The sequence below is a fragment of the Coffea eugenioides genome, chromosome 2 (genome assembly GCF_003713205.1).
Source record: "Coffea eugenioides isolate CCC68of chromosome 2, Ceug_1.0, whole genome shotgun sequence".
Taxonomy (NCBI): domain Eukaryota; kingdom Viridiplantae; phylum Streptophyta; class Magnoliopsida; order Gentianales; family Rubiaceae; genus Coffea; species Coffea eugenioides.
In genome coordinates, this window is record NC_040036.1 from 10,039,478 (window position 1) to 10,054,986 (window position 15,509).

Consider the following 15,509-nt stretch of genomic DNA (forward strand, 5'->3'; position numbering starts at 1 on the left):
ATTGATTTAATGTTTACATTTGTTGGGTAATTGCCCACACCTGCATGGTGCAGTTTTTCGTGATAATTGTAGGAGCCTCTAATCCGCTCCGACTGTGCTTTGGCGAAACCTCCGACAGGAAGATTGTAGGGATGGGATAGTAATGACAAGTGTCATATGCACGGCCTTATTCTTCTTAATCCACTCGTCTTCGCTCCCTTTCAATCCCCAGAAAGGCTTCCTCATTTTTGTTCCACGCATCCGCTCTCTCTTCCATTTCTTCCCTCCAACCCTCCAAAAAACCACACATGTCTCCCCTAGATTATACTCCCGCCCAACTCGATCATCACTGATCACTCGCACTGCTCTGTTTTTCTTGTTATTTATCTCAAGCCCATAAGTGACTTCTCACTTTTTGTCAGTTCGTCTCTTCCCCTGTCTCAGCAGCAGCTGCAAGCCATGGCTGTGGCAGAGTTAACTGGTACTCCATCTTTGTATACTACCAGAACAACCCATCATCGTTATCAATACTATTCTTCACAGCTTTCCTACGTTTCCACTCGCCTTTCCAATTACCGGAGAATTTCTTTAAGGCCTCATTACCCCAGAACCAACCAGAATGCTAGAACACGTTGCTCTGTCAAGTAAGTAATGCAATCCTAGCAGCTTTTTCAATTACTCGCATTAAAGTAATCAACTTTGTTTAGCTTTCCATTTTTATATGTGGATAATTGTTTTTTAATCCTAAGAAACTATTTTCCCATTGGATTCAGGGAAGCTCAAGCACCAGTTGCTTTGCAGACTGAAGATCCCAAGAAGAAACCCGAATGCTATGGAGTCTTCTGCCTTACTTACGATCTCAAGGCTGTAAGTTAACCCAATTCATCATGCTCTTAAGATTCTCATTTAAAGTTTGTTTTTTGATAAGCAACTTATTTGTTATTTGGGAAAAAAAACTTATTTGTTTTTTAAGCCCAAAGAAGTGTACGAGTATCATAGTAGAATGGTGAGCCTAAGAATATATGAAACATGTGTGAAAGTTAAAAGCGACTTGGGTGCAGTTATTCATTTTCATGGCATAAACAGAATCAGTCTTATTGCGTGTAAAGCAGCATTAGCATCGATTCCTTGTATTTTTTTTTCCCCACTTTTATCTAATTCATTCAGAAAATGACCTCTCTTGACTCGACGCTGACCATTGTCATCTTGGCGGCGTTGGTGCAAACAGTTGGTGACTGTACGCTCCACAATTGTAGGGCACAAAGTTTTTGGTTTAATTTTCAGTTTTTCTGGGAAATTGCTGGCGTATCTATTTAAGCTAGTGAAATTAACTTTATGGAGCTGATAACCAAGTTGATTCACCAAATCCGCTGGCAAAAGCCTTCAGACCATATCAATATTCTTCTCTTCGTTTATGTTTGCCTAACATTGTCATCCATATAGTTAATTGATTATTCATACCGTCTTCAAATCCCTGCATCCTAAGTGAAATGACGTGTACTTCTGAGTTTGTCGTTTCATGACGAGATGCTTTTACGCTTGTACCACATTCATCTGCATTGTGATGATCTATACAATCGAAACCTTTTAATCCTTTGACTGAATTTTATTCTTACTTGTCTTGCTGTTGTAATTAAAGAGATTAACTCCATAAATTGAAGATCTAACTATTTAAAATGTGTACTGTCTAAAAATAAAGTATGCTAATAAAATGTCATTTCTTAGAACGGGAAAGGAATTTATATTGATTCCTTCATAGACTTCAACTATTTCTAGCATATATGTGAATGTAACCATTTTGTTATATTTGTCCTCAGGAAGATGAGATAAAATCTTGGAAGAAACTGGTTAATGTTGCTGTTTCAGGTGCCGCTGGGATGATTTCTAATCATCTTCTTTTCAAAGTACGAATTGTTTCGTGTTATTTTACTTTTTGAAGCTAGAGCACCTGCATATCAGTTGCCTTTTCACTTGAAGTTCTACTTTTAAGGATCTAAAGTTATATATATAATGGTGTCAATATCACTAGTTGTTGTAAAAAATTCAATAAGTTTCTCTAAGTATTTACCAGCCGTATTTGGACTAAAATTTTGTCTATTGTGACGTCGGAAAACTCATCGTACGATCCAACTAAACGATGCCAGTTAGGACCTCTTTATTATTTTTTTTAATTAACAATAACCTTTTATCAATAAACAAGTTCTCTAAGAGCCAAATACAATGATGGGTGAAATAAATTTGAGCTTAGGAGTTGAAAGCAGAATGGTATAATGCTAAAGCATATATCATATCAACTTTAAAAGTGAAGCTACAGCTTTGTAATTTGAGGCTGTTCTGGAGCATCTAAAGTTTTAAACTTGTAACTTCTAATGGAGAGCAAGTTATCTCTTCTTTAGCAGCTTTAGAAGTTTTCTCGAGTAATATGACTTATTCTGTTGCACCAGCTTGCATCTGGTGAGGTTTTTGGGCCTGATCAACCTATTGCATTAAAACTATTGGGGTCTGAACGGTCGTTGCAAGCTCTTGAAGGTATGGATTTGAGTTTTTTGTGAAGTTAGTGATGTCCCATCCAAATATCCATTATACTAGCTATTAAGCAGACCACCTGTCCAATGCAGTATTTTGGAAAGTTAGACACTTCTTCTTTTTGAACCTAATAGTTCTTTGATGCATCTCTACCCAATTAATTTCTAATATTATAACCACACAGGAGTTGCTATGGAACTTGAAGACTCTTTATATCCTCTATTAAGAGAAGTCAGTATAGGAATAGATCCTTATGAAGTGTTCCAAGATGCTGAATGGGCACTTCTGATTGGGGCAAAGCCTCGGGGCCCTGGAATGGAACGGGCGGACTTGCTGGACATAAATGGTCAGATTTTTGCTGAGCAGGTAACACTAATATCTAGCATATGCTATTGGTTTTAGTTTACAGAGAACAAGATTATTGTTGATAAGGTTTCTATGTCTCCTTTATTTGGACATTAACAGGGAAAAGCTCTCAATGCTGTTGCATCGCGTAACGTCAAAGTGGTAGTAGTGGGAAACCCTTGTAATACCAAGTAATTCAGTACAACTCTCATGCTTTATACCAAGTCTGCAATATTAATACATTTGATTGCTAATCTGCTTTCTTTCCTTTGAAGTGCTTTGATCTGTATGAAAAATGCCCCAGACATTCCAGCAAAAAATTTTCATGCCTTGACTAGATTGGATGAAAACAGAGCAAAATGCCAGGTGTGACAAGCCCATCAATGAAGCCTATCTTTACATTTAAGTCCATCATGATCTAAAGCATAATCAATCTTCTGTCATTTCTGCAGCTTGCTCTAAAGGCAGGAGTATTCTATGACAAAGTCTCAAATGTAACCATCTGGGGCAACCACTCAACGACTCAGGTTGTTTAGTGGAGCTTTATGATAGGATTCTACGAGCTAATTATATTGGTTTCGATCTTAAACGTCATCTTTGTTGGATTTCATCAGGTTCCTGACTTTTTAAATGCTAGAATTAATGGTCTACCAGTCAAAGAGGTCATAAAAGACATCAAGTGGTTAGAGCAGGAGTTCACTGAGAAGGTTCAAAAGGTACAAGAATTTAGAGATAACCATTGCACTGCACTTTCAATTAACTGTTGAGCATTATAACTGATTGTTCATATCATGCATTTTCAGAGAGGTGGTGTCCTTATTCAGAAGTGGGGGAGATCTTCAGCTGCATCAACTGCTGTGTCAGTAGTTGATGCTATCAAATCTCTCATAACCCCTACTCCTGAGGGTGATTGGTTCTCTTCTGGAGTAATTCCTTTACACTTGATTGCTTTAAAACAATTACTTCATTCTTTCTATATGCTTGCCTTGATATGATGTCATTACAACCCGCCTCCCCCTTTTTTCTTTTATGGGAGGTGGGGATGGGGGAGATGGTGGAAATAGGCAATCGTCCATGGAGCCTAAAGCTTTATCTTTAGCAGTGCCTAACAGACGTTGCAGTTTTTAAATGAGACTCATCATGCCAATTCAAACTGATATATTTTTAATACATTTTTTTAATTTTTTTAATACATTGAAATTAGCTTGTACGGCAGTTCTCTATGTCGTGTATCACCCAAATGATGTCTAAAACTTCATTGCTTCTGTGTACAATAACAACTGAACAGAATCTTTACTGTAATTAGAATCTCATGTCAAATACGTGCTTTGCTCGTGTTACAGTTTTCCTTGTATCATTATGTTTATGGGGTTTGATCATTAGCTAAAATGCCAATCTAGGTGTATACCAATGGAAACCCTTATGGTGTAGCGGAGAATATTGTCTTCAGCATGCCATGTAGATCAAATGTAAGTGATTCACCGTTGATTTCTGTAGAAGCATATTCTGTGCTAAGATTCTCAAGCCGTGCTGCTGGGCTATTTCCAATTTTCAGGGTGATGGTGATTATGAACTTGTGAAGGATGTGAATTTTGATGATTTTCTTCATAGCCGAATTAAGAAGGTACACCGTTTTCCTTTTACCAGATTAATTGAAATAAATACTACAGTAATAAAAAAAAAGCATTGGAATCAGTTAAAGAAGAGAGAATTTTCCTGTTGAAAGATGCAAAAGATGGAGTCACTTCTGTCAAGCTGCAGCAATCAGAACCTGTACTTAATAGAGCAGCACAGTATAATCCCTGCTTTATGGTGTTTCTTCTTTAAACTTTAGGTACTGACATGTTAGTACTCGTCTTTATGTAGAGTGAAGCTGAGGTGCTTGCAGAGAAGAGATGTGTGGCGCATCTTACAGGGGAGGTTAGTATCTATCTCATTAGCATTCTACCCTGTTCTATCTATTTGTAATTGTAACGAGTACTTGAGCATCATCGTTTCCTGTCGTTAGGGTATTGCTGTATGTGATTTACCCGGAGATACAATGCTTCCTGGAGAAATGTGAGATACCGAGCATAGAGCATTCCCAAGGATCTCTCAGGTCGTAGCATGAAGACTTCCAAATTGAATCGATACGACCTTTGGTCTTCCATTGTTGTAATTTACCTAGAACAAGTCACGATGAAAATGAAAACGGAGTAGATAGATAAGGTAAACTTTCTGAACCTGAGTGTAACTTGATTATTATGTGATAGAAAATGGTGCTTGTGCGAAATATGTTCTTGTAGTCCGATGCCAACCATTCTTTGCAGTCTCTTATGATATGATACTTTTTCAAAAAATATGATACCAGCATTAAGCTAGTCTTTGTTTAAATGGGGTGCTAATCTGCTGAATACACTTCTATCATCCCACCCACACCAATATGCGATGTCATTAAAGATTTTTGGCTGCTGAAATAGTGTTTTCTTTAGCGTGAACGGGAAAACCTCTTAATAGTGTACAAACAGTCCACAGAAGAAACAGATGCGTCAATTTGGTTCTTCCGACTAAAAGATGCAACAGATGGGTGCTTAAAGCCTTAAACTGAACAGATGGATGAGGAAACACTGAAATTTTCGGGTGTTTTCTGATCGTTTTAGTTAATTATTTGCTTCTACCTTAAATTTCTGAAGGCAAACCCATTGTCCTATTGCCTAGACTCGAGAGTCAGCAGTGAGTTTATTAACGCTCAATCCAGATCTAGATGCTTATGAGTTTTGATATCCAATAGGTATCTTTGGTTGGGTGCGTCTAAATGTATAATTAAAAATTAAATTAAACAAATAATGAAAACATATGAAGTTCAAAAATATCTGCTTGCCTAATGCGTCTTATCCCTTCGTGTGATTGACCGGCTATTGCACGGGACAGAATTTATCCAGTGCGCACTCCCCGGTAAAGGCTGCGAGTTCTTTTGTCAATAAAAAAAAAAAAAAAGCAAGAAATGCAGTCCAATAACAATTATAGATAACACAATCAAAATCTAATAATGTTTACGCACAAAAAAAATTATGAAACAAAAGCATGAAATGTGATCAAATAACTCTCTAGTTGATTGAAAATTGTTTATCAATAGCCAACATCGAAGTTTGTATGCACTTCAAATTTCTCAAACTTTCTTCAAGTTTAGGTAGCGTTTAAGTTTGGGTCTATATTTGAGCATTAATTAATTAATTCTACAAAATCAAACCCTATTCAAACTCATAATTCTTTTAAAAGGTGTTAATCTGATAGCGTTTAAATTTAAAAAATTAAATCCAAGCTCAAGAAAACAAATATAATGGACCAGTATTAAGTCTAAATAATACCCGGGATGCTTCCTAACAATTAGCAGCTTCTTAAATCTCACGCTTTAACTAACGATGATGAAATTGGAGCTGGGTTGCCATACTCATGCTTTATTGGAGCGGGGTTGCTATATTCAACGGGACATCATCAACTTCTTTCACGCCTAGAAGACGATCAAAAAGATGTATGGTTTATTGACTCATTCTCCAAACCCCAGACGACGATTGTGTGCGCGACAAATAAAGACAAAGCGTACTATAAATTGATCCATAAAGAGATTAGATAATTGTTATCAAACAGCTTAATGGTACAAAAATCAAAGAACTTGTTAGTTCTAAGTGTTTATCAAACACGTACTACGTCAAAAACTCCAAAGCCAATTTGAGGCAAAATATAATATAGTCAAATAAAAGATGTGCTCTACATTGACATGAATCACAAACTACAAAATGTTTTCTGACCATAGAGCTTCTAAGCAAGAAGCTTCGAGTCTCATAATCCAAAGCGAAAAACCTTCATAAACTCCTCTACATTTAAATATAATCTAATTTTCCATCCTAATAATCTTCTTGTGGAAAATCTTAAACCATATGACTCTGCAGTAGAGTCCAGCAATTAACTTCCACCTGAAGTACAAAAGAATTCCTTATTCCAGATGCCACATCTTTTGCACATGTTTCGCAGCATTACCTGGCGCAAATGCAGGTCCCAATTTTGAAGCCCACAGAGAGAACAAGGACCCAAAAGAATATAAAGCAGAACCAACCCCTGGACATCCCAGAGGCAGCAGCCTTCCCTGGACGTATGCTAACAACCGATTCCAAGGTAGTAGAGTTATCATCGCCCCTTGATAGGCCGAAAGAAAGGACAACATTGTACCTCCCGTGCTTTCCAAACAGCCAGTCCATTCCATGGCTGCCCGGACCAATATTCCCTATTTGAATCATACCAGCAGTAATGTGAGCCGTACTGGAAGATGAGGGATGCAGAAGAAGAGTCGCATCCTCTGAAGGGAATTCTGAAGCAAATGCAGGAGGAGCGGGAATGCTGCCCAACATACGACTTGCCTGCTTGATGAATGGATATTGAAAATCTGTAAAAAAACAGAAGGCAGCTAGAGATTAGGCGGCAGGTAAAAAATGTGCTGGTAGACTATAAACACAAAAAAAAAAAAAAAAATCGAAAGCAGCTGCTAGCTCGAACTAATTCAGCATTTATAAAAACTGTCCTACATTCTTTAGTTGGCTCTTCCTTTGAAGAAGATGCAACATCACCATGGCCTAAAAGCTTTTCGCTTGACTCTTCAGCAGATTGAGCTTTTTCTTCCGATTCCTGGCAAAGACAACACTGTCCAAGTCAAGGCCAAATATCAATAAGTCAATGCAGTAGTCAGTGAAGTATAAATTCCTAGAATCCTAGTGTTACCTTTGGAAGAATGGATGCTTGTCCAGAAACAAGGGTCTCATTAATCCCCATCATCTCTGGAAGATCATGATTCATATATGGTGGGATTTCACCATCGGCATCATAGAAATTGAGATACTCTTCCAGCATGCCAAAAGCAGAAGTATCAGCAGCAATCGGATTTGACAAGTCATTAGTTTCAAGGAATGCTCCATCATCAAATTGAAGATTATCCAGAGCATCCATATAAGGTTCATCAAGCAAATAATTTACATTTTCAGCATCCAGTGCATTGCTTGGTTCGCCAATGTATTCACGCTTGACTGCTTTTTGATGCAAGTCATAGTGAACAGGCAAATTATATGAGTTCTGGTCATCAGACTGCTCTGGCACACAATTGTATTCACCAGCACCAACCAGGTGGTTCTGAGAATCATTGTTAGAACCTGTAGTTTCCTCACCGCCACTTGCATTCTCCCCAGAATAGAATTCCAAAGGAAGGTTGCTAACCAATAACTTCTGAGGATCATTGCTTGAATCCGTATTTTCCTCGACAGAAGCGACATTCTCACCAGCAACAATATTCAACATGTGATCATTATCAGGCGAAATTTCAGTTCCAAGAATCTGAGTTAAAAAAGATTAAAAAAAAAAAAAAATTCCACGCCTGTCAGAGGAAGTACACTTGATTAAACAAATAAAAGCTCATCTCTCTCTCTCTCTCTCTCTCTCTCTGACCTCCCTCCCTCCGAGAGATTTCAGACTTCTGCAGCACTAACACCGCCAATCAAATTGAAAACATTTACAAACAAGAAAACGAATATCCAAACATTCTGGTATATCCTTTTTATAAGATCAGTAATCATAGCATCACATGTAATTCAATGGATAATAACACAAGTTTCAATCTTTTGGATGACAAACCTCCCCCCCCCCCCCAAAAAAAAAGGAAGAGACACAGCAAAAAAGAGCAGCTCCCACAATCATTTTCTTTAGTATAACCATCCACAAACCTTAATCTCAATGAATGTCTAAAACTAGGTAAATATCAAAATGAGAAGTGCATGCAAGAAATTTTAGTAGACACCCTATCCTAAACTGACCTGCCTCACCAAATGGAACACTTTTAACAAAACATTAGGACCTAAGAGGTAAGGATATTAAATCCACAAACCAAACATTTCCCACTAGGAAGCGCAGAGGCAACATTAAAACGAAGAGAAGATAAACGAAACCTGCATCTAAAAAAGAAACAAGCCAATGGTGCACTATCTATATACTATGCCAAATCAGATTTGTTGTTCTCCAGAAATCATTTCACTAATCACCAAGGTGGAACATGTCCATCAAGCTTCTATAATGGAGTACCTGTTTTGCTACATATCAGGTCTAAATACTACAAAGATCAAAACATATACATTCTACAGTCCAAAAGCTGGTGGGCTAATTTCATTTGTAATTGCAAGTTTAGTTTCCTAAAATATCAGCACACTTTCCGAGATGAGAATCAAGCCACTCTAGAAACACGTGCCTTTTTTAATCAGTAGTCTATACAACTGAGCACACCATGCAACAAGATGCTTAAAGTTAAATAGTTCACTTATTTGTAGGTGCTACACCCTTTCATGAACATCAATGATTCATGCTGTAAGCATACTCATTACAGCTGCAGTTAATATACCTTACTTTTGTTGCTTCAGTCAAATATTTACAGTAAAAATGCCATCTAAACAAAATTTCTTCTTGAATTCCAAATTATGCCAATTGAACAAAATAAAGAGGTTGTAACTGTCTTTATCTGCTTTCAAGTCCTGTGAATGCTGTCTGAAATAAAAATTTACATGATACATATGAATAGAAGTATTACATGTCTCATGAAATATCAATCGAGTCCTAGAACTTATGTTAGTTTCTGTTAAGCCTTCCAACTTTTAGCTTGAAGCAGTTACTCGCCACTATATATAATTGACACTCACTTAAATCTAAAGCACCCAACAACATGTATGGAACCAAGAGGTCCAGGGTTTTAAAACTACTATTGATATGTTTGGCATGGACTTCTAGGTAGGAAGGCGTATTTTTTTAACACGAGAAAACATGAAAGAGCAATCTAGTTCATTTCCTTTCATACAAGTATAGTTTGTTATATGCTAAACAGACAACAGTATTAAATACACCAGCTGTTCCTCTAAATCCTTAAACCTGTTACTTGCAGAAGTAGAACCCATTCACTATCAGCCAAAACTGTTAACCATCATGCAGCCTATTACGAGGTTTCCAGCAAAGCTTATAAAAGTGATGGAAAAAATAGAGAGAGAAGGTAATTAGAAAGAAGTGAACTCAAAAAAAAGAGAGAACAGACCTGATCAAGGTCAATTCCATCCCAATAAGAATCATCACCAACTTCCACCTCTTCTGCAGCCTCCTCCTTGGGAACCATTTCCAATTCATCTTCTTCCCATTCCTCCTCAACAAAGGGCGCACCATATTGTTCTCCATTCTTTGGCCCAGAGCCACTTTTCTGAAAAACTCTACACAAAACAAATGCATCCTTCTCCACCAAAAAGGAGAGGGCAAACAGAAAATGAAATAAAGAAAATAAATCAGCAATACTCAGCAATTCAACTCTGGGACAACTAGCACAATAAGACAACAAGATGTGCAGGTTTTTGACACTGCAAACTTACAAAGACGCCAAATTATCCAAGAGTAGACTGGTTAGAATTGAGATTGTAGTTGAAGAAGGGGCAAGGATTCTTTGCACCCTCATCCTCCCCCCTTTTTTTTTCCAACCAAAATAAGCTTCAAGAACTCAAAAGCAAACAAGTGGAAATGATACATATAACAACCCCCACCTGGACAATTCCAGCCTTCTCCAACTCTTCATCAATAAGTCTGTACTCGTGCATGACCCAGTTAGTCCTCTGACCCTTAGGGGCACGACCACTGTGATACACCAAGGTCTTCTTCATCCCCACAACCTGCGACTTGTGGCGGACAGGCCTGTCCTTGCCAGTTGTCTTCCAGTAACCTTCTTCTGTCGCTCGATTAGTTCGTGATCCATTGCCATATTTCTTATCAAGTACACTAAAAAAATACCACTCCAAATCTCTGGTCTTCAGCCTTGATTTACCTAAAAAACCACAATATGGAAACAATTGAATAACTCGCAAATCAACAAAGTCATGAGAAGTAAGAAATTGTGAAGGCAATATATCCACAATGCACCAATGACTTGAGACAATGCCACACATGCCAAAAAGAAATCATCCATTGAATGTTAGTTGTAAGAGGTCAGATTAACAAGGACGAAAAATAATACAATGAAAGAAAGAAACATCTAGCAAGTCAAATAGAGTTCAGATAAGAAATCCTCAACAGACGATATAATAAAAATACTTGTCAAGTCAAAATTGCTAGCAAGCCTAAGGCCTCATTCGCAACTGATTTTCAAAACCTGAGTTTAGATTCTAATTTTGGGAAAAGCTATATTGTTGTGTTCTAAGCTGCTTTTCATACTCTTAATTTAAATAATTGGGATTTTAAAAAAAAAGCTGAAAATCAGAAACATCAATTTTGGTGCTTTTTAATTCTGATTTTCTAAAATCAGCTTTTACACAATCAGAAGCACTTGAGAAAGAACGAGGTCTAAATGTTTTAACAGATAAAGTACTATAACTAGACTGCAAAGACGTAAGGAAAATAACTAGCTTTACCTGCCTCCTAGTCAAATATGTCCCACCTGATTTAGCTTACCATGCATTCTGAAACATCCTCAGATCAAATTCAAAACTCCCCTCATCCACTCAAATCAACATAACTAATCCTCAAATTCATCCCAGTTAACTCAATCCCCTAATCCCACCCATCTAGTTAATCCAGCATAAATAAAACCCAAATCCAAACAGGTAGAAAAAGCAGAAGGAAACCACACAAGCCCTGGACATGACTAAAGGTATGTGGATTTAAACCTGCAAGAAAGTGTCAAGCTATATTGTATTAGTTTTATTTCTAAGGCTTCATTAGAAAAAAAATCCCAAATCCGGAAAGAAACGTAATTTACCAAGAACGCTTTTTACATAATACAGAAAATTAGACAATAAACCCAAAGATCCCAGCTCTCAACTAACCGCAAAATTCAGCACCGAGCAATAACAAATCTGTAGGTAAAAAAGAATTAAGCGCAATCCCGGCTAAAACAATCGATGAAACATAAACCCCAACCCAGAAAAGAGACACAACTCGTGAACACAAAACCAGAAAATAGAAAAAATATATATATATTACCTGGAAGTTCCCAAGGCTCAGCCTTGTAAATATCGATCTCTGAGATTGCATCAAGCCGGAAAGGCTTCCCACAAAGCTTTCGCCTTAAATAGTATCGGACCAATTCCTCGTCCGTCGGGTGAAATCTGAAACCCGGCGCTAGAGACGTCGACGTTTTCGAAAACATTAGAGAGACCGATAGAATTTTCCTTAGAGAGAAAGGTAGTACTAGTGAAAATGAAGAAGAAAGAGGAAAGAACTCACTCTTATTAAATTTTGTTTAGTGGGTTTTCTTTACTTTTTTTGCTTTTTCACTTTTTCTTTTCTTTTTTCATTTCTTTTTTTTTTTTGGTGGATTGGTGGAATTTAAGAAAGGAGAGCGCTGCCAGTGGTTAAATGAAGTCCAACACCGTAAGAGTAGTGTTTAGCTAGGGAAGATGAATGTTGAGTGAAGTCGAAAAATATCAGGATTAGTTGTAATTCAAACCCCTAAACTGTTCACAATTATCAATTGGCCCCAATTTACGATAGAATTTAGCTATCTTTTGGAATTGAAAAGGACAATAAACTCCATAATAAAACAAATTTGACAAGCATAATAGATGCTCTATACTCAATAATTATAAATTATATTCACAAGAAAAATTTATTTTTTCATAAAATTTCTATTCTCGACAAGAAGATGAAGCTTCTTTTTGACTTTTTGCCCATGAAAGAGTCGTTAAATTCGATCTACAGATCCGATGTATTGCACTACTTTGCGAATGTAAAGTGAAACTTTTGAGTTATCATGGTGCTGCTATTAAATAGTTGAGGAGTAAAGTCACGAAAGGGAATAGTCTAAGGGCGTAAAGTGCAATTAACCCTGACGGAGAGGAGGTGTTTCTTGTTTGAGTTACGGGTGGGTGATGTTACTTTGGTCACAGTTGTATACGTGGAGATAAGAGAAAGCCGGTTCCAGAATGTACCAGAGCGTTCGGATTGAAAGTCGCTCGAGTGGGTCGTCGCCAGGCGCGAGCACAATCTGTATACATGATAACGTGGTTCTACTCCTTTCCATCTAGGATTCTACCAAGAAAGTACAATGCAGTTCGTTTAATTAAAAAACCTTTTTTTTTTTTACATTATTTAAATTATGTTCGAATTGAGTTTATGTTATTGTGATTACTATGCAAGTTGTATTCAAGAGAAAATTTCACTCATCTAAACTGGAAATACTGATTAAAGAATAAAATTTCAACAACCGAATTGACTTAATTATAAAGAGGAAGCAGTTTTTTTCTATTATCCAATTCAATGCTCGAATACTACATGTAACAGTTGAAAGAAGAAAAAATGTCGAAAGGGATGAAAGAATTTTAAAAAATTCCAACACGACACTTGTGGGATTGAGTGTAGAGTTGTATTCTGTACAAAATCTAATTATGTACTTAGTTAAACATTTTAGGTTAAATATTTTATTGATAGGGTGAAGAATTATTCTAATCAGTGGGTTTTAAGGTGGGAAACATAAAAAGATAATTTCAAAATTTATACAGAGTTGTATGTAAATTATCATGTATTCCATTAGTTCCAAGTAACTCGTGTAAACTTGGATTGTAAGTAAAATTAAATTTTGATTATGATTGGATATTAAATTTTTTTAAATAATATTTTATTTATATTATAAATTTATTTTTTTATATTTTCATTCATCTTTTTATCACATCATAAAAATATTATAATAATTATTTTAAATAATACTCCGTTCAAATAAATTCATAAAAATATTATAATAATTATTTTAAATAATACTCCGTTCAAATAAATTCATAGCCACGGATCCTCTTCCGTTGCTTTTTGCACACATAGGCGTCGGTGTGTGCGCATGCGCCTGCTTCAGGATTAAGGATATGACGTAAGACGGTAAGAGGAGCGAGTGTTGTGCGTCAGTCCTTGACATTGACTATTCACAAACGCCCACGACGGATCATGGGCTCGAGTTGTTATTAGATTTTAATTCCGCGGTATAATATAAACGCTTGGCTTGTTTAACGATGCTCATAGTCCATTCGTTAATATATATTTTATGTGTTATATTTTTTAAAATATAAATTTAATAAAAAAATAAATATAAAAGGGAGTAAGCGAAATTAAATAAAAATATATATAAATGTAAGAGAAAATAATAATTATTAGTTTGTGTATATATATATATATGTATGATAAGTTTGATGAATATTAGGTGTACTAACACGTGCTTTAAAAACACCCACAGAAAAAACTCTAATATAAATACTCTATTACAACACCTATAAATATTAACACAATAAATGTAAATATTAAATATATTAAAATATAAAAACGTAACAAACTTTTTGATACAGTCTTATATTTAATTTTTTCTATCCAATTTCACGCTCTACGACGATCGTCAATTGCACCTTACAATCACTTGTATTGCAGAGGACCTCAATCCGGCAAGAATTGGGAGTATTGCATCAGTATCGTTTTCTTAAGATCCTATTTTTAGCATTAGTTACTTTCCCCCCACTATTTTTCTCTTCTTTTTGTTCTTTCCCATCGTACTTCCTCTATTTGTTATGGCTATTGAGAGGCTCTTCTCGAAGTTTAGACATTTACTTCATTTTGGTCGTCTTTCCTAACTTGTACAATTAAATTGAGCTTAGACTTGATTTCATCTTGTTTATTTATGAACTCTAGAAAATCAGACTCTTCCAATAAATGGGCAAAAATTCTATTTTTTTTTTCTTATTGAGAGTATATTCGTAAATATGTGAGAAAAGAAGAGTATAAATGTTTTGGAATATTGATATATATATATATATGTTTCTATATTAACAGTAAACTTTCTTTGATATTTCTGATTATTAAAATTTGATTCATTGTTCAAAAAATCGTGCTCAAATCCTAGCTCAAGATTGACTTTATGGCAGTTGTATGAAGTCAAACCTAAAATTTTAGATTTACTCTAGTCAACCTCGTCCTAACTTTTGGGCTAGGCTTAGCCTAGATGATTTTTTTTCACATATCTGGACTTGACTCGAGTATACAGGCTGGTGGCCAATAGAGTTTTTTTTTTTTTTTTTAAAAAGCCCAAAATTCGGCGCATGAATACTTCATGCAATAAGAGTCTGAAAAGCCATTATCCATCTGAGTGTTGCACCACTGAAAGAGAATGCATGGGCTAATGGACCCAAAAATAAATAAATAATCATAAATGGGTTATCCCGTAGGAATTCACTTTAAAATAAGTCGTAGTTATAACGAGTAAATCTTATAAACACTGATGGTTGAATATATGACACATATGTAAAATTTAAGTATTAAATTTAAATTTGAATTATGCGTCATGTATTTAATGATAAAAGTGTATACACTGTCAGTGTAGTGTCTAGAAGATTAATCCAATTATAATCTAAATTTAAATAAAGCATGATTGAAATTGCAAGATTACTTCAGCATAAGACTCCTTATCCCGAATCATCCAACCTGCGGAATCCAAATCCTCGTGCCAAGCTAGCCCAGAAGAGTATATAGCAACATCTGCATTATGCCAGATCTTATCATGAAAAGGATAGATTGATTCTACAATTGCTAATAGTGGTAATTATCTCTACAATAGTAGGTACCAACACAAACTAGATGCTAAAAATAATAAA

At 36.0% G+C, this 15,509-nt stretch overlaps 2 protein-coding genes across 2 annotated transcripts; one reads left to right on the forward strand and one right to left on the reverse strand.

Annotated features, from left to right (window-relative positions):
* Positions 1–200: 200 nt before the first annotated feature.
* On the forward strand, positions 201–5,134 carry LOC113760738 (malate dehydrogenase [NADP], chloroplastic). The gene is made up of 14 exons (XM_027303429.1): positions 201–623; positions 753–846; positions 1,797–1,883; positions 2,424–2,508; positions 2,690–2,871; positions 2,971–3,041; positions 3,126–3,216; positions 3,303–3,377; positions 3,465–3,566; positions 3,654–3,776; positions 4,251–4,319; positions 4,406–4,474; positions 4,717–4,770; positions 4,859–5,134. Exons 1-14 carry the CDS (start codon positions 439–441, stop codon positions 4,910–4,912), a joined length of 1,341 nt encoding a protein of 446 aa, XP_027159230.1. The 5' UTR covers positions 201–438; the 3' UTR covers positions 4,913–5,134.
* A 1,400-nt stretch (positions 5,135–6,534) lies between these two features.
* LOC113762203 (NAC domain-containing protein 78) lies at positions 6,535–12,172 on the reverse strand. The gene is made up of 6 exons (XM_027305540.1): positions 11,869–12,172; positions 10,437–10,714; positions 9,944–10,132; positions 7,603–8,208; positions 7,410–7,509; positions 6,535–7,270 (listed from the first exon to the last, which is right to left on the reverse strand). Exons 1-6 carry the CDS (start codon positions 12,032–12,034, stop codon positions 6,864–6,866), a joined length of 1,746 nt encoding a protein of 581 aa, XP_027161341.1. The 5' UTR covers positions 12,035–12,172; the 3' UTR covers positions 6,535–6,863.
* Positions 12,173–15,509: the final 3,337 nt, after the last annotated feature.

Excerpts from the sequence above, each read along its gene's own strand:
- LOC113760738 (XM_027303429.1), top strand. The coding sequence starts at position 439 with ATGGCTGTGGCAGAGTTAACTGGTACTCCATCTTTGTATACTACCAGA. Across the intron at positions 4,320-4,405 it reads GCATGCCATGTAGATCAAAT|GGTGATGGTGATTATGAACT; the intron begins GTAAGTGATTCA and ends TCCAATTTTCAG. Across the intron at positions 4,475-4,716 it reads TTCATAGCCGAATTAAGAAG|AGTGAAGCTGAGGTGCTTGC; the intron begins GTACACCGTTTT and ends GTCTTTATGTAG.
- LOC113762203 (XM_027305540.1), bottom strand. The coding sequence starts at position 12,034 with ATGTTTTCGAAAACGTCGACGTCTCTAGCGCCGGGTTTCAGATTTCAC. Across the intron at positions 7,510-7,602 it reads AAGCATCCATTCTTCCAAAG|GAATCGGAAGAAAAAGCTCA; the intron begins GTAACACTAGGA and ends TGTCTTTGCCAG. Across the intron at positions 7,271-7,409 it reads GGAAGAGCCAACTAAAGAAT|ATTTTCAATATCCATTCATC; the intron begins GTAGGACAGTTT and ends GTTTTTTTACAG.